Below are 22,905 nucleotides of genomic sequence, written 5' to 3' on the forward strand. Positions count from 1 at the left end.
AAGATAGATTTAGACATGTGTCACCTGTGCGAGACTCGTTGTCATGCATAAGTGTATACAAAAAAAAAAAAAAAACAAACTAACTGCATTTAAAGTCTAATTCTAAAAAATAAATAAAAAATGTAGACAACTAGACAAGTGTTTTTCTTTCCCCACAGTTGCTTACAACAAGTACTAGAATATTTTAGGGGGTGCTGTTTGGTTTGTTGGGAGTGAGGGTTTCACAACCTATTTAGGATGTTCTCTCCCGCTTATCCCAGTGTTTCCCTTCTTTTTGTTTTGAAAAAAGTACTAGAATATTTTAAAAATAAATGTGAAATAATTTTTATATTTTTAACAAATATTTTGTACTTTTATTCCGTCAAGGTGTAAGTTGTAACCTTTGCCACTGGGCTCCGACTTACATCCAACGCACAAAGCGAGTCACTCACTCATGGCATCCTCCGCTCTCATCTCCGACACCCAGCAATGGAAGGACCTCAAGGTAACGCAACGGAATCGGATCCACGTTATTGTTAGTATTTCTTACCGTGAATCCGAATTTTCTATTAAACGCGACGCGTTTCGACTTTGAGCAGGCACATGTGGAGGACATCAATAAAACACATCTTCGCGATCTATTGAGCGATGATAAGCGGTGCCAGTCCATGCTCGTGTAAGCAATATTATCATTATATTATTCATGCTCGATTCCTAAATTTCAATTCTTATTTGCAATGCGATGGAAATTGAAGTTTATGATTTTGTATGCTATTTAGTGAATTCGATGACATTCTGTTGGACTATTCAAGGCAACAAGCCACTCCTGAAACTATCCAGAAGCTATTTGAATTAGCGGAGGTTGCTAGTTTCTCATTCGTGCCTGATTTTTTCCCTTTTTTTTTTATCAATCGGTAAAACACGAAAAGGACTTTTATAATTCCGATTATTGTTTCTGGTGTTAATGTTTTGTAGGCTGCATCGCTCAAAGAAAAGATTATCCGCATGTACAGTGGGGAACATGTAAGCCATTGTTTACAAACTAACAGTTCATTACTGCACTCACATGAACACACTCCCGATGCCATTATTACCTTGTGTTAATTTTTTGAGTTTAATTTTTATGCATGTCAGTGTTTTACACTCTCAAGTCATCCAATCAGAAATCATAGTTGACATGATTATTAATGTATGGTTATTGTAAAAGTCAACCAACTTAGTACTCATCTTACCTGACAGTTTGTGATTAGATGACAATACAAAAACTCTTTGAGAAATGCTAGCAACACACTATTTTGAACACACACCCTCAATTGTTGACCGAAATTTATTGGCAATTACAATTTTTTGTGGGTCCCATGTCTTAATTAATGATTCTGCCTCCTGTTTTTTGTAATTTTTAATAAACTTTAACTAATAATAGAATGTGTTGCTAGCACTCCCCAAACTCTTTACTTTGTCAATGCATACAATATTTACTGCAATTTTTTTTATGATGTTGATGTTTATCATCTTTGGGTAATGTTGGATTCACTATCAGATAAATAGCACAGAAAATAGATCAGTGCTTCATGTCGCTCTTCGAGCTTCAAGGGATGCTGTCATACAGAGTGATGGGCAGAATGTTGTCCCTGAAGTTTGGAAAGTTCTTGACAAGATCCAGGAGTTCTCTGAGCAGATTCGCAATGGTTCTTGGGTAATGTGCTACTCCAATATTCTGTGTGGATTTTTTTGACCATTTGAACTAGAGGTTATTAATTACTAAGCCTTTTTTTAAAAGGTTGGTGCTACAGGAAAGGCTTTGAAGGACGTTGTTGCAATTGGTATTGGGGGAAGCTTCTTAGGTCCACTGTTTGTACACACTGCACTTCAAACAGGTTGGATGATTATTGCTAGTCTCTTTAGTAGCAATTCCACCAGAATTGGCCTTTTATTTGTGTCGATACATAATACATGTGTGTGCACACACACGTAGTAATTTGCAGAACCACTGTCCTTAGTTGACAGCGAGTAAAATTGCTGAATATATATTTATATAATCATCTTGCAGACCCCGAAGCTGTTGAATCTGCAAGGGGTCGTCAGCTGCGCTTGTAAGTATCTAATGTTAGTGAAGTCTGCAAATGTGATTGTAAGGATTAGTTGACAGCAACTGTATGATATTTGTTTTTCTGAATCTAGCTTACTATAGCTACATGTCTAGAAGCTGGCTGTACCATTTCCATAAAATCAATCTCATCTTGTATTTGATTCTATCTGCAGTCTTGCAAATGTTGATCCTATTGACGTGGCTAGAAATATCACAGGATTAAATCCTGAAACAACACTTGGTAAATCATCATATATAACAGATGAATATATAGATGTGGAGGCTTATCTTGTATGTCTAATTGTTGTTTGTAATAATTGCAGTTGTGGTTGTTTCAAAGACTTTTACAACTGCTGAGACTATGCTGAATGCTCGAACTCTTAGAGAATGGATTTCATCAGCACTTGGGTAAGTACAATATTAAGAGTAGTTCTTCAAGGATAGTAGTGTAGGCATTGGTTGGGGGTTCTGTAGTTTTCTTTCTTTTTATGTGGAAACTTGAAGAACTGGATTTGAAACTTATACTTCCTGAATTGTTGTAATATACTCCCCAACCCCTGGCCCCCACCTTCTAAATATATTCGGCGATTTTTCAAAGGATAGAGAATGGACAATATTCAAAATGGACTTTGATGATGAATTGAAGACTGTCTCATGATATCATTACTTACAGGCCCTCTGCAGTTGCAAAGCATATGGTGGCTGTTAGCACAAATCTCACGGTATACCATATTTTCCTTTTTCTGGCATCATTTGATTGAGCTTTCTTCAATGTCTAACTCTTTGTTCATTAATGAATCATGACGGTTTATGATTGATCACAACTGTTTGTCCTGATACATGTAGCTAACTTGCTTTGTTAAATCCTTAACTCTGCATTGTTTGCCATCACTTGTGCTATTAAAACGTTTTGCTCAATTGTGTATGATTGGTGGATTTATCTCTACCAAAGAGTTGCGCAATAACAGATAATAATTGAATAATATAACTGTAACAAGGACAGATTACAGAATGGTGAAGTTCTTTAAGTTCAAATTTCTTTGGTATTATTTTTACATTTTTGTTTTTTCTTTAATAAGAAAAAAAAAATCTTAAAACATGCATTTTCTTTTTATAAATATGGCTGTATCTCTAACGTTTTTTCTTTTTTCTTTCATTCATGATGCAGCTTGTGGAAAAGTTTGGTATTGATCCTAAAAATGCTTTTGCATTTTGGGATTGGGTCGGTGGTCGGTATAGTGGTGAGTAATGTTTCTTCTATTTCCCCCTCTTGCTACTGTTAAAGAACATTTGAAGTTTTCAACAGATTTGATTATGATGACTTGAAATGCGGCTTGCAGTTTGCAGTGCTGTTGGAATTTTGCCATTATCTCTACAATACGGTTTCTCTGTGATAGAGAAGTAAGTCCTTTATTATTAGTATAATTCTAATCTTTAGGCACCTCTTCTAGAGGAGAATGTTCCTAGAAATAGTTTAATTTGTTGTGGTTTGACTCAACTTTAGGTGCTTCTTGTCTATTGCACCCTAGAATAGGTTGGACTGGCTTTATTATGCTTCACCTTCTTCCTTTAAGGAAATAATTAACTTCATAGATTACATGAAGGATGTAGATAAGAATTCTTTTGATATATATGCTATTTCGTGACCTTTCCTGAATGAGATATTTTCTGCATAATATTGACACTGGTTATAAAATACAACTTAGTTTTAAATATCCCTTAGGTAACAAATTGAGACACATACTTCTATGTTTTCTTTTTTATGGTGTCTTTTTCCTCAAAGGTTCTTAAGGGGGGCTTCAAGCATTGATCAACATTTCTATTCGCAGCCATTTGAAAGCAATATACCTGTAAGTGCCCTTTGCTAACCTTATATGCTTTTGAGTATGATTGTACATGCGGATCTCTTCATGTTGAAGCATTTTTTTTAGTTTGTCATACTGCATACTGGTTATCCTTCCAATATTGTGAAGGAATCTCAGAACAGATAGTTTTATATTCTATAACAGTATTAATTTTGAGTTTGAAAGTTTCATATGGATCTATTATTTTTGTAAATTAAATGCTTCAAATATTTTTTTATTGATATGTCTTCAATTATTAATCAAAACTAATATTAATTTTTTACAGTTATAAATAGGATATGGGAGCTTCTTTCAGCTTTATTCTGTTTTTTCCCCCATGGTTCTTTTGCTGTTAGGAGAACAACCGATCCCTTACCTTTGGACTATTCTTCTCTCAACATATTCCTTTTTAGGAATGGAAAAAAAGTATCTGAGTATGTATAGGAATTTGGCAGATTTTAAATCAAAAGAAATGTTGATTTCTGACAGATTTAATGAGGAAATGGGAAGCTCCTTCTAGCTGTTATTTCCTCTCTTTTCCTCCCTTGTTTCTTTCACTCTTTGGAGCATTACCAATTCCCTAGCTCTGGACCTTTTCTCTCTTAATATATTCCTTAATATATTCCTTTTTTTTGGAAAAAATAGATGAAATTGTGGGGATGGGTAGGAATTTGGTTCGTTGCAATTTTTCAGACCCCTTGGTTCAGGGACCTTAGGTTCTCTTGTATTTAAGATGTTTTGTACTTTTGTCAAATACATGATGAGATTCTCAATTACATTTTATGAGTACTCCAGGTGCTTCTGGGTTTGTTGAGCATATGGAATGTTACATTTCTTGGATATCCTGCCAGAGTGAGTACTTATTTGGCCTGTTCTCTTCAGAAATATTTAATAGGTTTCTTTGATCTAAACTGGCCTTGTTCAAAAAATGAAATGTTTGGTACACTCTTACAGGCCATCTTACCTTATAGTCAAGCTCTGGAGAAGTTTGCCCCACACATTCAACAGGCAAGCTTGTTGCAGCATTGTGCTTGAATATTATTTTCTTTTTGTTCTTATAATATATATTTTTTTAAAATTTTTTGCATTAGGTTAGCATGGAGAGTAATGGAAAGGGTGTCTCGATTGATGGCGTCCCTCTACCATTTGAGGCTGGTGAAATTGATTTTGGTGAACCTGGAACTAATGGGCAGCATAGCTTTTATCAGCTCATACATCAGGTGATGTACTTGGACTATAATAGGGTGTTTGAACTTTTAGAATATTTAATGAACTTTTGTGAAAAAATTTACTTGAAAATGCTACTTGTCTAAAGGGTTTACAATGTTAAAATTGATAATGTCAAAATCCTACGCTACTACTGTACTGAAAGTTTTTGGTTTTAAAAATCATTTTAATGAAATAATGTCTACAATTGCATGTTGTGGTTGATATTTCAATCCCAATTTTTACTGGTTTTGGATTCTAATCCTTGAGATAAATTAGAGAGTTTGATATCAGCATAAATTTGGAAGAAACTGCATGTGTAATTTTACCCTTCCTTTGTCCTTCAAATCAATATCAGCACAACTATGCTATGATATAATGGTTTATGGTTATCTCTAATTAGAGTTTTTCTCTAGGATATTTAAAGTCCAAGAGCACATTTCTTCTAGATCAATTTTTTTCATAGCTGATGACCTGAATTTTCTGCTGTGTTATTGGCCTATTAATTAACATAGTACGACCAACAGTAGGTATTTAGATTTTAGCAGTTTAAAATCTGATTTTCTTCTTGCTGCCTCTATTGGAATTTTAAGTAGCTAGCTTTGCTTTCTTTGATTTAATATTTTGAAGGTATGAAAAATATAAATATTTACGAACTATGCTTTTGTTGAGAAATTTGTATCTTCTTACTTTTAGGGGCGTGTAATTCCTTGTGATTTTATTGGAGTTGTGAAAAGTCAGCAACCTGTCTTTCTAAAAGGTAAGGAGTACAAATTAACAATATCAAGTTTCATCATGGTAGTTTTCTTGTTTGAAGTCAGTTCTCTGATAATATTTGAGCAATACAATTTATAACCAGGTGAAGTGGTGAGTAACCATGATGAGCTAATGTCCAACTATTTTGCACAGTCTGATGCCCTTGCATATGGGAAGGTACATTTGTCTTTGCACTATTCTTCTAAATTATATTTCAGATAAAAGTGAATTAAGACTATAACTCAGTAATAAAATCTGTCAATGTTACCGACTTGCGGTAACTGAGATGCAGGTTAGGACAGCACCAAACTTATAGAAAAAGCTATTTTTCTCATCTTGTAAACTAGATTTTATGGTAGTCTTCTCTTGATTTATCATAAGGAATATGACCATCTATCAAAATCTTGTAGACAGCTGAGCAGCTACAAAAGGAGAATGTTTCCCCACACCTTATTCCTCACAAGGTGATATTCATTCTTCTTCCCTGCAACTTACAGATTTAATAGTTGAATCCTTAGTCCTTAGCTCAATTTTTATTTTTTTATAACAAAATCTACAGACATTCAGCGGCAATCGACCTTCTCTCAGCCTACTGCTTCCATCATTGAATGCTTATAATATTGGGCAGGTATGAAGTTCACAAGGTTGTAATTAGTAATTAGAGGGAAATGGTTAATTCCTGTTTGCGGAAGTTTTAATTGTGTCAGTTACTTGTTTTCTTCAGCATGTTTGGCTGGAAAATTAGGTAGTTATGAGTTATGGCATATGAGAGTTATGCACAATAATATATTTTATATTCAAATTGTTGAAATATGGATGGGTATTAGAGTATTGTAAGAGAGTAGCAGTTATTCAACTGCACTCTCGGGTAGCTTACTCTAGTTAATACTAGTGTGTTAGTTAATGACAGTTGTTGACAGCTGTCATAACTAACAGTCTAGTCTATAAATACCAAACTGTAACCTTGAGTTCAGTGGCCAATAATATTTTCCTCTTGGGCATTTAGTTTATTTTTGCTCTCTTGAAAAACTATTTGTCATATTCACACTGGAGATTTAATATGAGAAAGAAGCATTTACTTTGGAAAGATTGTAGGGAGTGTTTTAGTTTTGTTCTTTATTGTCTATTATTCCTTCATTGTTCATAATATTTTGACAGTTTAGCCCAGTATCAGAATAACTGCAGCAAAATATATCTGTCTGGCAAATAGTCTTCATTAACTTTTCCTTGTGTTCCTATTGCTTTCTCCATTGCTTCAGTTTTTGTATGCAGTTATTGATAGAATATAAAGGTTCCATATGTGGGTCTTCCATGATCAAGTTGTATATTCTACACAAGTCACTTACCTTTCTCATGATGAAGACTGATTTGTCAGTTTTTGTTTTTCATGATCTGATCACTCGTCAAAGTTGGTGTATGCTTTCTTGCATGAGGGTCTATGAAAATTACTTTACTCGTCCTAATTTCTTGTTGCTCTATGTTCTTCAGTTGTTGGCAATCTATGAACACAGAATTGCTGTAGAGGGTTTCATTTGGGGAATCAATTCTTTTGATCAGTGGGGAGTAGAGCTGGGGAAGGTATGTTTTAGAGAAGTGGTGTTATTTTGTTGCTATCTAAGAAATTTCTAACAGACTTCCAACTCTTGTCTGAGAAATATGTGTGCAATTTCAGTCTTAGTTTTCTTTTTTCTTCTTTTTCTTGGTTCATTCTCATCATATTTAATGATATTGCAGTCACTGGCTACTCAAGTCAGAAAGCAACTTAATGCATCTCGTACTAAAGGAGAACCAGTTCAGGGCTTTAATTTCAGTACTACAACAATGTTGACAAGATATCTTCAGGTATCCTGCTTAAAAAGGAAGGAAAAAGAGAACTTTATATTTTTTGTAATGAAATATTTTAATTGTTTTTCTATTGTGTGCTTATGAACACATGATAAGAGGTGGTAAAATGAGCTGGCCCAATTAGGCTTGCTAAAACATTGGGTTTGGGCTCTAATTATAGGCCTGAATTAATTCCAACTATTTTTGTCCAACCCATCTGGGCTTCTCTTTGTTCAGGCTAGTCTGGCTTATTTAAATATAAAATAGGTTAGGGCCAGGCTTGGAGTTCTATTTTATGGCCTGAATAAAAGCCTTGTTATTTGATTTCTTATCTAGCCACATCTGGATAAGAAGTCACAAAGAAAGTTCTTTCTTTTGGAAAATAAAGTATTATTGAAAATACATAAGGTCATTTAATATATACTTAAAATAATTTAATAGAATGTATTTAATGTTTTCTTGTCATGTGCTGAAAACACATAAGGCATGCAGTAGAAAACCCATATTAAAAATATTATTCCTGAAAAAGGTTAATGCTATCTACTTGGTATCTTAGTCTTATTACTGACTGACAAACTAAACCCACTGCCACTACATTTAAAGTGTCTGTTATATGGAATTTTTTGGCTGGTAAATAATACAAACCGATAGAGAATGGTATCACCATCTTTATGCTTAATGGTAGTAGATTACTGAATTCACTTGTTACTGATCTAATCTATATAGATTGCCAGTATAATTAATGGCAAAACTTTTTATTCTCGTGGCAGGCAAGTTCAGATGTCCCAGCGGATCTGCCAACTGTTTTACCGAAGATCTAAGCACCTTTTTGCAGATTGTTATTTTGATGATTAAGAAGAAAATAATCTGGTCTTGTATAGCATGACCACGGACATGTTTATTAACTGGTTTAGCACGATACTTGGTTATCCTTTTCTCTTGCCGTTGAGTTATGTTCTGCTGAAAAGTGGAAAGCATTTTGGATTCTAAATTTTGTTTGGAGCTTGTCCTCTGACATGTTTCGATATCCTCATTGTTTTTTTAAAAAAAACTGGTTTAGCAGGATACTTGATGTCTTGATCATCCTTTTCTATCGGCGTTGTGTTGTCCTGCTGGAAAGTAAAAAACGTTTTGGAATCTAGTTTTTTTTTGTGTGTGTGTGTGTGTGTGGAGCTTATGTACTGTGCTGTTGACTTGTAGACACATCTTGGTTTGGTAGATATTCAGTCATTTTGAGCTCAAGATGAACATGTTTTTAATATCATTCTAATACTATAAGCACAAGGGGGTGTCTTAACATTATGCTGTTAGGCCTACATTTTGATTTTTTTTTTTTAACCCTTTTAACTTCTAAAATGCTAGAATTCTAAAACCTGGGCATTGTGTTCATTCTTTCTGATGTATTTGGATAAGTTTTTCCATAACGATTAATAGAAAAAAAAAATCAATCCTTGAGGATGAATACATGGAGTGAATAGTACATCTAATATTCAATCCTTAATTTAAAAATAGTCAAAATATTCTTACCACCTATGAAAAATTATGTTGTTTATTTTCATGTCTATTTTTTAAATTGAAAGTCTTCATTTACTTTTCACTATGTAAGATTCTTTCGTATGTACTTAAAACATTAAAATGTAACTTTGGTAAAAATGTGCAATTAGATTCATTTGTATTTTTCGTATGTACTTAAAACATTAAAATATAACTTTGGACCCCAATTTTGTCTAATCTGCAATTAATTTTAGTCTCCAAATTATTAAAAATTACTTCCTTTGTTTCTATCTGTAAGATCCCAATTAAAAATGTTACTTGTTTCCTTTCATAAAATACAATTCATATAATTTCTTGAATTAATTATTTTTGAATTAAAATATTTTAAATTAATTGTACTGGAAACAATTAATTAAAAGAGTGAGAAAAGTTCATAAAAAAAGAAAGAAAAGTATTAACCACATGTGTAGTTTTGGAAAAAGATATAATTTTAAGATAAATTTATTATTATCAATTAAATTAATCATTTTTCTTAATCCTAAAAGGTAACTAAATCTTACAAATAAGAATAAAGAAAATAGTAATTTTGATCAAATATTCAATTTTGCATGTGCTTTGTTTTTAATTTTGATGTAATTGAACCTAGTTCTAACATATTTATTTAAAGAACCATTAAAAAAATACTTTAATTAATTAAAGTATATGAAAAAAATACAGAGTGATTACTTTCTCTGTCTTGATTTACACACAATTCTTGAATGCTTCCTGTGATAGCTATTGGAATGTTGTCACAAGGATCTTCCGATACATCAAGAATGCACCTGGTCATTGAATGTTGTATGAAAACAAAGGCAATATCAAGATCATTTCCTATTCTAACGTTGATTGGGCAGGGTCACTATTAGATAAAAGATCCATTACTAGTTATTGTGTTCTTATTAGAGGGAATATGATCTCATGGAGAAGTAAAACACAGTTACCAAATCTAGTGTTGAAGTTGAACACTGTGCGATGGTTGTGGCCTATTGCGAGATCACATGACTTAAACAACTTCTCCAACAACTCAAATTTGGAGACACTCAAGCCACTACTCTCTTCATAGCATTAAATCCAATTTTCTATGAGCAAACCAAATATACAGAGATCGATTGTCACTTTGTGAGAGAGAAGATACTGCTAGGAAAAATTACTACTGATTTTGTCAATTTTAAAGACCAATTTGTAGACATGTTCATTAAACCCCTCAAAGCTTGTTGTGTAGACCATATTTATAACAAGTTTGGAAAATGTGAGATATATTATTATCTTATATTTATTATTAGACAATAGTCATATATTTTATTTTCTATAAATCAGTAATTGATTGATTATTGTAATCAATATTAATTCTATTTATGCACTATAAAAAAAAAAAAGAACAAGTGTGTCATATTAACACACACAATTACACAAATCAATTTTATAAAGTATAAGGAAAATTAAAAATGAAATCAAAATTACATATTTTTGAAAATTAAAAGATTAAATATATTTATTTTAAAATGAGATGATCAAATTTGCGGATAAGATAAAATTAAATTATAAAAATATGATAGTAGAACCAATAACTTTTGGCACGATTTTTGTCCCTCTGAGAAGAGCTCAAATACTAGACTGACCCTTATATGTGTAACAAATAGTGTTGGAAGAAAAAAATACTCATGTTATATGCATTTCCAGTCTTTAACAAAAAATTATTATTGATTTGGACGAAAAGAACTTCTTAACAGGATTCCAAAAAAGAAAAAAGAAAAAACATCAAAGTTGTATTTTAGGCCAACTTTTAACATATCAACGAAACGACTTCAGCGAGGGACGTTTCGGTCATGACGCGACACGTAAACGAAAAAAGATACTACGAGGTAAGCACAAAATCCTTCGGGCTCATCAGTCAGCGTGAACAACACCTCCAGCAAGGATCATCAGCGTGGCATGCACGCACCGCTAACAGCGCGTAAATATTTATTTCCCAGCATCACAAGTGAGGGAACTAAACCCCACAAGGGGGTTCGCCCGCTAACGTGAGCCTGTGGGTCGCAGCATGCTAACGTGCACCCAACATTTATCTTCCATTTGAGGCTTAACCTATATTCACCCCTCTCGCCCCTCGTTTCGGTTCCCCTCACTCACCTCACACCGTTGTTGGTTCAATCGCAATCATCAGAGAGACTCGCCGATCAACCATGGCTGACCGTGCCTCCGCCACCACTCGCCTCCACATCTCCGCCGCACCTCCCTTTCCGATCTCCAAAGGTCCCTTCTCTTGCCTCTATTTTTCGATTCTCCTAAACCCTAGCGTCGTTCCGCCACTTTCGCTATTCTTATTAGGTTACGCCAGCCACTTCATTTCTCTGTTTGAGCTTAAGGTTTTGCTTCGTCTCCGAGTGGTTAACTCATTTCGAAGTCCGTTTGATTAATTTTAGGTCTCGATTTTGAGTTCGGAGGTGGCATTGATGAATTGCTCTGCATTCCGCTTATTTCTTGCTCTTTGAAGTTTGAAAACAGTGAACAGACAAGGCTTAATTATTTGTCTGTGCTAGTGGTTTTTATTGTTCAGTTGTTTGGATTTCTTTGTGAACTTGAGAAATAGAAGTTTAGATCTTCGTACTGCACTAAACGTTATTGCCTTTTGAAATAAAAATGTGTCTTTTATCCTGGGAAACTTTGGTTTCATGATGTTTGAAATTTGAAAGTGTTAGATCTTCGTTTACTGTAACTGTTAAGTAATTTTTACCTAAATAGGCAACACTATTATGTGTGTTTGGTGATACATTGGAAATGCAAGTCTCCCCATATTTTTGCGTCAATCGTGAAGAAAATCACAGAAGCCACTATTTGTAGCTTCTTCTTGAATGTGGATCAAGTCTTCCCTGATGCATATTATGGTGTTGCCTTTGGATTTTGTCAGATTTGGTTTGATATACTGAGGTATAGAGCTGCCCCACTCCACGGGAGGTGATGATGGAGTACTGGCTTTTTAACTAATTGAAATTCTGTCTACACTTGTATAATATCACAATACAATATGAATTAGAGGTCGTCAGACATTTGCACATGTGTTAGCTTTCTCTCCAACTTTGAGGTTACAGACTAGATATGCATAATTTCTGACACTGATTTTAGATTCGTCTGGTTGCTTATTTGCAAATTTGTGTATCTTTATCTCTGCTGCCCCTTGTATTTTTTACACTGGCATTTTCTACTAGCAATAACTCTTAATGCAGTCAACATAATCAGACGTGTGATGGATTTGTCCTTTCAGTTAGAAGTGCACACAAAAAACTCTTAGAAAGGGTTGATTTCTTTTCATGTATTCATTTTTTAATATAACATTTATTGTAGCTTCTTATTGTGAGAGACCATCAATACATACAAACATACATACATAATGATGGTCTGCGCATCTTTACTTTTCTTGGTCTGCGTGTGCTTTCTATCTACTAAATGTTCAACTTCAAAGAACAGCGGATGATAAAAAAAATATTTAATTGCTTATGCCAATTGCTGATTTTTTTTTACTTTTTAGAACAAAGGAGTTTTACAAATAGTGTTCTATTTTTTAACTGGTCAAAAGCATATTAAGTTTTGCTTCTATCTTATGTGCTCTTCATGTCTGTTGTTAAACTTACATCAATAATTCACTGTTCCTAGGTTCTGCTTTGGGAAAATTTTGAGATTGGTTAACATTTTTCAATTCTTTTTTAGTAAGCATATCCTCATTTTTTTGCAGATTTTCATGGCCCTGACAATCCAATTCCACTCTCACCACAGTGGCTTCTGCCAAAGCCAGGGGAGAGTAAACCTGCAATAGGAACTGTGGTGTGTAATGATTACTTACTACTGGTTTTTTATTTTTGTCTGTTTGCACTCCTGTAAAATGTATATGTTGTAATCAGATTTTTGGCACCTATCAATCTATAAATAATTTATAATTGTTTCAAAACCCACTTCTTTTCTCTATTTCTCATTACTCAGGAAAACCATGTAATCTCAACTCCACCAAATGGCAATCGCTCAGAGACTGTTAAGACATCTGGAGATGGAGAGGATGCGAATGATGGCCATAAGCGAAAGGATGTCTTTCGGCCATCCATGCTTGACTCCGAAAGTGGACGCCGTGATCGTTGGCGCGATGAAGAGAGAGATACTAAGTCTTCCATACACAAGGATCGTTGGAGGAATGGAGATAAAAACCTAAGTGACACTCAGAGAATGGATCGGTGGACTGAAAATGTATCCATGAGGCACTTTGGAGAAGCACGTCGTGCCACATCTGATAGATGGAATGGTTCAAGCAATAGAGATACAAACTTTGAACAGCGGCGTGAGAGTAAGTGGAACACACGCTGGGGTCCTGATGATAAGGCGCCAGAAGGTCTTTGTGAAAAATGGAACGACCCTGGTAAAGATAGTGATCTGCATGTAGACAAAGGTTTGTCTAACATTTCCAATCTTGTTAAGGATGAAAAGGAAGGGGATCATTATCGGCCATGGAGGCCCAACTCCTCACAAAGCCGTGGAAGGGTAGAGCCTACCCACCACCAGAATGTGATGCCAAACAAACAAGTGTCTGCATTGTCATATCGGCGGGGCCGTGGGGAAGATACAACTCCAGGCATTGCTTTCGGGCGTGCTCGGCTTAGCTCTGGTGGTAGCTCCATTAATAGCACATATATGCATTCTCAATACCCTGGAACTTTATTGGATAAAGTTGAAAGTGAACAGGGAGAAGCTCATCCCTTTAGATATAGTAGGGCAAATTTGCTTGATGTGTACAGAGTTGCTGATATGCATACAAGTAGAAAACTAGTGGAATTTGTGCAGGTACCTTCTGTTACTCAGGATGAACCATTGGAGCCTCTAGCTCTTGGCGCACCAAATTCGGAGGAACTGGTAATTGATGTTACTGTATATTTTGTTCTAGATGCCACTGTCATCTCTAGTGGTTTATTACATTGTTTTTCCGTTTGAACAGTCTGTATTAAAGGATATTGACAAAGGGGAAATAATTAGTAGCAGTGCACCTCAGGTGCCAAAAGATGGACTGAACTCGACAGAATTTACGCATTCAAGACAAATGAAGCTTGTAAAAGCATCTTTCCAAGGTACATTAAGAATAGAAGTTTACAGATAGTGTGGTAGTGCATTAGTTTCTTTTATAATCTGATTGCTTTGGCAGGGAGTTTCTGATCATTTGAAAGTGGTCTCATGAATTTCTCAAAAGGCTTTTCTAATTAAAAGCAATAACACATTTTTAGCTATCTAAAAAATTGAAAACAATAAGGATCCTAAGACATCCTCTAAGTGGTTGAGAAATGAACATGTTGCTAATGGAAAACTAAATGAATGAAACCTTCAGAATTTCGTATTTTTATTACCAACTTACACGACCATGATGTAAGTTTTGTTTCCATCTGGATTTTGTAGGTGATCTTTTATATTGCTTTTTAGTTGTAGTGTAAATTGTTTGGAGCCTAGAATGTTTTGTTTTTAATATCAATATTAAGTAATGAGTATAATTATTTGCATGGTTGTACTATATCTTTATTAGTGGTTCTTGCTTGCCCCCTCTCCAAATTTTACACATTGTCTACATCCCTTATTTTGTTTCAATTTTCATGTGTAACCAGACTAATTTTCTCGGTACCTAAATGCACTATACTTTGCTACATTTAACAGCTAGGAAGATTAATTTTTCTGTCTCTAGGAGTTTTTCTAATACTGTATCTTTTCAGATAGAGTTGAAGATAATGATTCTTACAGAATGGCTGATGAGGTGCCTAGTAATAGGGAATCAACCTTTGAAGAAAGTCATTCTGTTCATCATGGTGCTACATGGCTTGGCACGCCACTGGGTGAACATGCGGGCACACTCATGCATGATAGCAGAGATGTGTCCAGTGATATCAAATCAAGAAACTCTGATATGAGCTGGTCACACCAGCCAAAAGATACTCATGCTCAGTGGGAGCGTAATTTGGATTATTTATCTGAAACCAGAGATGTGGCTAAGTGGCACGATGGTGGAGATCCCATTAAGAGGCAGCTATCTGGCACTTTGGACAGTGAATTTGAATCTAGGAAAGTTCAACAGATTTGTCCAGAGGAGTTATCGCTCCTCTATAAAGATCCTCAGGGTCGCATTCAGGGCCCATTTAAAGGAATTGATATTATTAGTTGGTTTGAGGCTGGATACTTTGGTATAGATTTACCTGTTCGTCTGGAAAATGCAGCATTTGACTCACCATGGTTACAACTTGGTGATGCCATGCCCCATTTACGAGCTAAGGCTCGACCACCACCTGGATTTTCTGCAGCAAAACTTGACTCTACAGAGACACCTGGTCGGCAATATTCCAGTACCTTTGGGAATATGCATTCTGGTTTAAGTGAGATTGAGATGATGAGAAATGATTCTATGCATAGGAGTTCTAGTACAGAAGCTGAAAATAGGTTTTTGGAGTCACTCATGTCTGGTACCAAGAGCAGTTCCCCACTTGATAGTCTCACATTATCAGAAGGTTAATGATGTTATTTTTTTGTTTTCTATTTTATAAACATAAATGTACTGCCATGCATTATCATTCCTCTTCATGATATCTTTTATATATACGGTGTAGATTATGTTTTGAGATGGTCTGATTTTACTCTATCCATGATATGTATTTTTAGGTTTACAAGGGTTTCTTGGTAATAATTATGGTAATTTGGGCCCATCAGGAGTAGATAGCGGAAACAACCTTCACTTGCTGGCCAAGAGAATGGCACTTGAACGTCAAAGATCCTTGCCCAATGCTTATCCATACTGGCCAGGAAGGGATGCAGGATCCCTTCCACCAAAATCAGATATTTTTCCAGATGCATCACCACATTCAAATATCTTGTCTTCTTTGAGTGACAATTCTCGTCAGCTTCAGTCCCAAAATTCCGAATTGATGTCAATAATCCAAGGATTATCTGATAGGTCGTCCACAGGCTTAAATAGTGGCATTGCTGGATGGCTAAATTTTCCTTTGCAAGGTGGATTGGATCCCCTTCAGAATAAGACTGACTTGCATCATGATCAAAATTATGTTCAAATGCCATTTGGAATTCAACAACAAAGATTCCAAACACCGAACCAATTGCCCTTAAATAACTTAATTGCTCAAACTTCAGATATTCCGTCTAGTATTTTGACTGCAGAGAAGTTGCTTTCTTCTGGATTATCCCAAGATCCCCAAATGTTGAATATGTTGCAGCAGCAACACTTGCTGCAGTTGCATTCTCAGGCAGCAGCGGCTCCTTCACAACCAATGCCTTTGATAGATAAACTTCTATTGCTGAAGCAGCAACAGCAGCAGGAGGAGCAACAGCTGTTATTACGCCAACAACAACAGCAGGAGGAGCAACAGCTGTTATTGCGCCAACAACAGCAGCTGCTTTCTCAAGTGCTTCAGGAGCATCAGTCTCACCAGCGCTTTGGCAATTTATCTCATCAACAGCTGCAGGGAGGTGGAATACCCCTTGGGAATTTGCATGTGAATCTTTCTCAAATTCAACAACCGAAAGAGATTTTTCCCATGAGCTCTCAGACACCAATTCCCACTGTTCAGGGTGAGCTTACTACTAATTCTTTGGATTTGCCTCTGCAAGTAAGCCAGGACACTAGCTATAATATAAGCAGTGAATCTTCTGCCCAGATGTCTGACCAATTATTTGAGAATATTAGTCATCAGAAAAGCTGGAGTGCTACACTTCCTGAGCAAATTAATGACAATTACCAGAAGGAAGCATTGCCTGTATCAGCTTCTGTTGAAGGCTCACTATTGCTTGAGCAGAACAGAGCTAAAGAGGAACCTGCCATTGCCCAGAAACTTCTTCCTTTTTCTAACTATACTGCCAAAACCTTGGAGCAGATGCCAGACAATACTTGTAGGGATGATGATACTCTTGTAAGTGCAACTTCTGAGTCTGGTGAGAATTCTCAGCCGATACAGTGTGTTGCACCTGTTGTTGCTATGTCTTCAGCTGGATCTTGTGGTACCGAGTTACCACTAGTTAGTCAACTGAGTGAAGATTTAGAGATTAACTCAGATAGTCTTGAAGAGCAGCAGGGTGGAAGGCCCTCTGTGGTGGATGTAAGAAGTGTTGAAGTACATGAACCCAAAAAGACTACTGAGAAGAAATCTAAGAAGCAAAAATCTTCTAAATCTCAGTCTTCTGATAAGGTTAAGGGATTGCTAAAAAATGTGATTTTGCAGCAGTCAAAGAAGTCAGAATCTTGGGAGTCAAATTATAGTGAAGCCAACAAGGGTGAACCAGCTCATGAAACATGTCTGCAACAAACAATGGATAAGGGTAAACAATCTGCAACTGCTACTGCAGAAACAGATGATCATCAAGAAGGTAGTGGTCTCCCTACTAACATTCAAGGAAGCAACACTGAAACAGTTATTGAGAATGAGTTGAAGGCAGTCAGTTCTGTTGCCACACAGAATACTGAATTACCTTCAGTGAGAGCTTGGAAACCTGCTCCTGGTTTCAAGGCAAAATCTCTCTTAGAAATTCAATTGGAAGAACAAAAAAAGGTACAGACAGAAAAGCTTGTATCTGAGGTTGCTACTCCTGTCAATTCCATGAGCTCAACTCCCTGGGTTGGAGTTGTGGCCAATCCAGACTCTATGAAGGTGTCTAGTGATAGTAACAGAGAAGCAGAAAATACTGAATATCTGGCTAAAGCTGAAAAATCTCAAAATAGTAAAAGCAAGAAAAGCCCATTACATGATCTATTGGCAGAAGATCTTGTACCCAAATCTAGTGAAAGAGATGACAAGGTTCCAGACAGTATGCTCCCCCCACAAAATATAGCTGTTCACTCAGAACCAGTAGATGATGGAGACTTTATTGAAGCTAAAGACACTAAAAGAAGCCGGAAAAAATCTGCGAAGTTGAAGAGTTCGGGAGCTAAGGTTTCAATGCCAGTTGCTTCTAATGAAGTGCCCATAAGTTCAAGCCACATTGAAAAGGTAAAAAGCTCCCGTTCTGTTCAGCAGGAGAAAGAACTACTGCCTTCCGTTCCTTCAGGACCCTCTTTGGGAGATTTTGTTCTTTGGAAAGGAGAGACAACAAGCCCATCTCCTCCTCCAGCATGGACTACCGATTCTGCTAGGATTCCTAAACCAACATCATTAAGGGACATTTTAAAGGAGCAGGAGAAGAAGTCCTATGCAGTACTACCAAACCAACTGCCTACCCCTCAAAAATCACAGCCTGCCCAAGCTGCACGGAATAGTGGTTCTTCACGCCCAATTTCAGCTTCATCTCCATCAAAAACTGCACCTTCTAGCCAGATAAACTCCCAAGCTTCTCTGTCAAAATACAGAGGGGATGATGATTTGTTTTGGGGTCCAGTCGAGCAATCTAAGCAAGAAAATAAGCAGTATGAATTCTGTCTCTTCATTGTGCCTATGATTCTGCTTTATATATTGGCTCGACTTATCTTACTTCCTAAACTGAAATTGTTAGTTTTGGCATCTGTTAATTTTACATGTTTTGTGTGTAAGCTACCAGACTTTGTTCTACATTGCAACTATCTGGCCAAGTTCATAACAATGGATGTAAGAAAGGACATGCTTTTGTGACTGGACAACAAAATTTCAGTCTTTATAACATCAAATTAACACCATTCCTTGTATAGTGGCCTCAGAGCATTAAATAGTACTAGGACATCACAAAAAGTTCTGAAAAACTAAGTGTTGATTGATTCTTTTAAGATCTGGGACAACCAACTTGGAATACTTGATAGTCCTATATTAGAGCAGTTGTAGCATTTAAAAGTAACTACGAAACAGTAGGTGGCTGACTTATTGTTTCCTTAATAATCCTGTTTTGATGATAAAGTTGATTCGATGTTTTATTATGTTCTTTGTAAGCAGGTCAGGTTTCCCTCAGCTTGCTAGCCTGGGGAGCTGGGGTTCTAAAAGTGTTCCCATGAATGGTAATTCACCTGGATCATTGAGTCAACAAAAATCTGGGAGTGGCAAACCAACTGAGCAATCTCTATCATCATCACCTGCCTCTTCTCAAAAGCTGCTAAAACTGAAAAAAAATGCCATGACCAAGAATTCTGGTAAAGATATTTTGCTCATCCTTTTGATTGGGTCATTGATGATAGTTTAAATAGTGACTTTCTTCCTTCTATAAATTTCAGAAGCCATGGACTTCAGAGTCTGGTGTGAGAATGAATGTGTGAGGCTTGTTGGGACAAAAGGTATTTATGATTTCAGATTTGCTATTCATGCTATATTTCACCAATGTTATTGTCCCCTAAAGAACAATTCAATACTCGTCTGAATTTACTGGTCACATTATCTTGAACTTTGTATTTAATGTCATTTTGACTATTTTTGGGGTGGCAGATACAAGTTTCCTTGAGTTTTGCTTGAAGCAGACAAGATCTGAAGCAGAGATGTTTCTCACAGAAAACCTGGGATCATATGACCCTGATCGTGAATTCATTGATAAATTCCTCAATTACATGGACTTGCTACCATCAGATGTTTTGGAAATAGCTTTTCAAACTGGGAATGATCAGAAAGCTGCTGGAGGCATGATATCTGCAAATACGGATGTACAGGAGCTAGGTTACACTGATGGATCCTTCTCAAAAGTTGGAAAGAAGAAAGGCGGCAAGAAAGGAAAAAAGGTCAGCTCTTCAGTTTTGGGATTCAATGTCGTGAGTAACAGGATCATGATGGGTGAGATCCAGACGGTAGAAGACTAATATTAACACAGTTTATTGCCGAATGTGTAAATATTTTTTGGCCATACTTTGTATTTTGTAAATGTATTTTCTGTTATTTATTTATTTAACTTTTTAACACTAACAGTAGCAGCATCAGTTGTATCTGCTCAATCAGTTTTGTTGTCTTAAATGTTGAAAATTTTGACGTTTGATGACGCTGACAAACATAATCTTCTGTCAGCCTTAACTTGATTCAATTAATTTGCTGTTTATCTTTTGTAAGCAAGCTAATTGATTCGTAGGCAGAGTCTGTTGCATGTAAAGGCCTTACTGGAAAACTGTTATGTTTCTATTTTTATATTAACTTTTTTTTATAATATTTTTGTAGTAATGGTTGGAGTTACAATTGCTTGCAAAAATGCAAAACATAGTTGATATCGACAAAGTTTAATCTCTAATAGCACGTATAGAAAATGTTTCATTGAGATGTTTTATTTGTGATTGCTAAATTGGTCTTCGGGTGTTTTCTTGGTTACACCCTAAAATGACAGATAGGCAGGCTGATGAAATTTGTGGAAGCATGTAAACAGATCAGTATAATTTATCTTAATTCATGTAAACAGATCAGCATGTAAACTGATTAATGTCGTGAGAATCCCTTTTCTCGTCCATTAAGTACTTGATAGTTGATATTAGAATGGGCAACTTTATAGCATGTTCATTTGTTATTTTCTTATTAAAATGAAATTTTTTTTTCTTGTATGATTGAAAATAATAAAAACTAGAAAATGAATATTTTTCAAACAGTATCTTCAGGTCATTTTCCCATTATTCTTAATGCAGAATTTTTCTCATATGCTTCTCCTCTCGGGTTTGAGAGATGGATATAGAATGTTCGCTTGTGACGATTAAGCATAAGAAATTTTAGATGTTTGGTAAATGCATGACAACACTAATGCGATATACACAAAAATATGATCAATAGCTGCCCCTTAAAGCACTGGTAAAGAATTACGCAAGTACTTTGCTTTCAATCCTGAAACCTATGAAGATATTTATTATTCATTTGGGAGGTAAGATTATAAGGCAATTACTATTTGGAATGCTTGCTTCACTGTGAAAGCAGCTAGCCCAACAGTATACAAGCAAAACGAAAGATTCTAGTTATTGGTCACTGTCCTGTCCTACTCTTTGCTTGCTTTATTTTTCTTGAAGCCGTGATGCTCTGCACATGCTCATCATGAAAAGAGAAAACCTGATTTAAGTGAGAGGCATAGATATTATTATACATAGTAAAGGAGTATATTGGTTATACCGAGTGTGATTGAATTTGAATAGGAAGAGATCGCAGAGACATCTTGGCAATTTCTGAAACGGCGGCGTCTCGGACGGCAGGGACATCACTCACCAATTGCTGGTAAGCAGCTTCAAAAGCTTCCCACCAAAACTTGGGTAATCCAACGGACTTCGTGTTCGTGTGACTGTACAAATCCCACATGTGCCTCACCACCTTCTCTCTCTCTTCCACTTCCTATTTTCCAACATATATATATGTGTGTGTGTGTTATTCATTCATACAATATCATTTATTACATCTCTTGATTGTAATATTCATACGTACCAGCACATCGAGGTCTTCAAGAATGGTAGAATCCAAGTCATCGTTGTTGCTCAAGGACCATTTGAGGGTGACGGAGCCAGCAAACATGGACCAAAGAGCAATGAGGATAACCGCAGCTAAGATCCATAACAACAAGTGCCTCTTGCTGTTGGTGTTTCCAGAATCACCATCATATTCATGGCTCCCTCTCTTTCTCATGCTTTTGGTTAAACCTGAGGTGTGATGGATAGTACTTACTACTACTACTTCTACTTTGTTTTATATTTCTTTGGAAAGTGGTTTTGGTATAGAACGAAGCCACGAAAACAAAGTGGGTATTGGTTGGTAACTAAGGTGTGGATTATAGGCAGGACGGTGGTGAAGTAATAATAATAATAATAATAATAATAATAATAGTTTTAATAATCAATATCCTTAAAACATTAATTAAGGAATTAAAAAATATTTAATGAGTAAATTATAGGAGCATAAAAAAAATTCTTGACAATTTTTTCTCTGAATAAAAATATTTTATTTTAATTTCTTTAACTAATGCACTTAGAATTAGGGCTAGAGCAGTGGTTAGCATTTTTCTTCTAATAATAATTGCAACATGTTTTAGTAGCAAAGTCGTAGTGGGAAGAGGTTAGTGGGTTTGGCACTTGGAATAATCTGATGAAAAGTCGCAAGTCAGACATGGATATTTTTCATCTGCTCTTCTCCATTTGACGACCCACGCTGGAAAACGAAACCCAAATTCAAGGAATAACTCGTTATGTTCACACTCGCCAACCACCGTGTCATTGATTATTTACTTTATTATTCAGATTTGACATTCCAGTTGTAAAATTAAAATATACGAACATATAATATAACCTTAAAAAATGCTACACATTAGAGGAATTTTTTTTTTAAGAACTAAGCATGATTTAATCCAACTGCTGCATATTTTGATATTAACTCAGTCATTTTAGATACTAAATTTTAGATAAATCAGATATTTATAACAAAATATACTTAATATTTTTAAAAAATATATTTTATGTTAAATTGAATTTATCCAATATATGTTAACGTACAATTGGAATCATTAAGATAATCATAAATTGAATTTGCAACTTGCAACTTGCAAGTTTCATATTTTACATAAAAAGATTTAAATATGTATACAAAACTCACTCTAGATCCCTCCCCTATGACTTCCATTAAATCAGCACATTGCAATCCGTACCTCGAAATTACAATGCAGATATCATTCCTCAGGATTGCGCTCCACTTCATCTAAACAAACATGAAAACCTTAGCATCTCATGTATATTTTCCCCTCAACATTCAAAATCACTGCAAA

The 22,905-nt window shown here is 35.6% G+C and overlaps 3 protein-coding genes across 4 annotated transcripts; 2 read left to right on the forward strand and 1 right to left on the reverse strand.

The window, feature by feature from the left end:
* Positions 1-370: 370 nt before the first annotated feature.
* LOC100807719 (glucose-6-phosphate isomerase, cytosolic-like) lies at positions 371-8,948 on the forward strand. The gene is made up of 23 exons (NM_001255099.3): positions 371-484; positions 579-655; positions 759-840; positions 955-1,002; positions 1,520-1,675; positions 1,760-1,856; positions 2,030-2,072; positions 2,242-2,309; positions 2,392-2,476; positions 2,742-2,790; positions 3,237-3,309; positions 3,409-3,469; positions 3,852-3,918; positions 4,708-4,764; positions 4,867-4,920; positions 5,004-5,132; positions 5,815-5,878; positions 5,978-6,051; positions 6,285-6,338; positions 6,434-6,502; positions 7,363-7,452; positions 7,609-7,716; positions 8,469-8,948. The coding sequence occupies exons 1-23, from the start codon at positions 434-436 to the stop codon at positions 8,517-8,519; spliced, it is 1,707 nt and encodes a 568-aa protein (NP_001242028.2). The 5' UTR covers positions 371-433; the 3' UTR covers positions 8,520-8,948.
* Positions 8,949-11,273: 2,325 nt separating this feature from the next.
* Positions 11,274-20,099, forward strand: LOC100797445 (protein ESSENTIAL FOR POTEXVIRUS ACCUMULATION 1). 2 transcript variants are annotated; one of them, XM_006577932.4, is made up of 9 exons: positions 11,274-11,484; positions 12,962-13,050; positions 13,207-14,124; positions 14,207-14,336; positions 14,967-15,752; positions 15,904-18,652; positions 19,149-19,342; positions 19,424-19,483; positions 19,632-20,099. In XM_006577932.4, the coding sequence occupies exons 1-9, from the start codon at positions 11,415-11,417 to the stop codon at positions 19,994-19,996; spliced, it is 5,361 nt and encodes a 1,786-aa protein (XP_006577995.1). In that variant the 5' UTR covers positions 11,274-11,414; the 3' UTR covers positions 19,997-20,099. The 2 variants fall into 2 exon arrangements, with proteins under 2 accessions (XP_006577995.1, XP_006577996.1); XM_006577933.4 differs by having other exon boundaries at positions 15,952-18,652.
* An 894-nt stretch (positions 20,100-20,993) lies between these two features.
* On the reverse strand, positions 20,994-21,806 carry LOC100500653 (uncharacterized). The gene is given in 3 exon segments (NM_001250484.2): positions 20,994-21,182; positions 21,273-21,488; positions 21,579-21,806. Coding segments are annotated over 3 exon segments (468 nt in total). The 5' UTR covers positions 21,777-21,806; the 3' UTR covers positions 20,994-21,128.
* Between the last annotated feature and the right edge of the window lie 1,099 nt (positions 21,807-22,905).

Source organism: Glycine max, chromosome 4 (assembly GCF_000004515.6).
Source record: "Glycine max cultivar Williams 82 chromosome 4, Glycine_max_v4.0, whole genome shotgun sequence".
Classification (NCBI taxonomy): domain Eukaryota; kingdom Viridiplantae; phylum Streptophyta; class Magnoliopsida; order Fabales; family Fabaceae; genus Glycine; species Glycine max.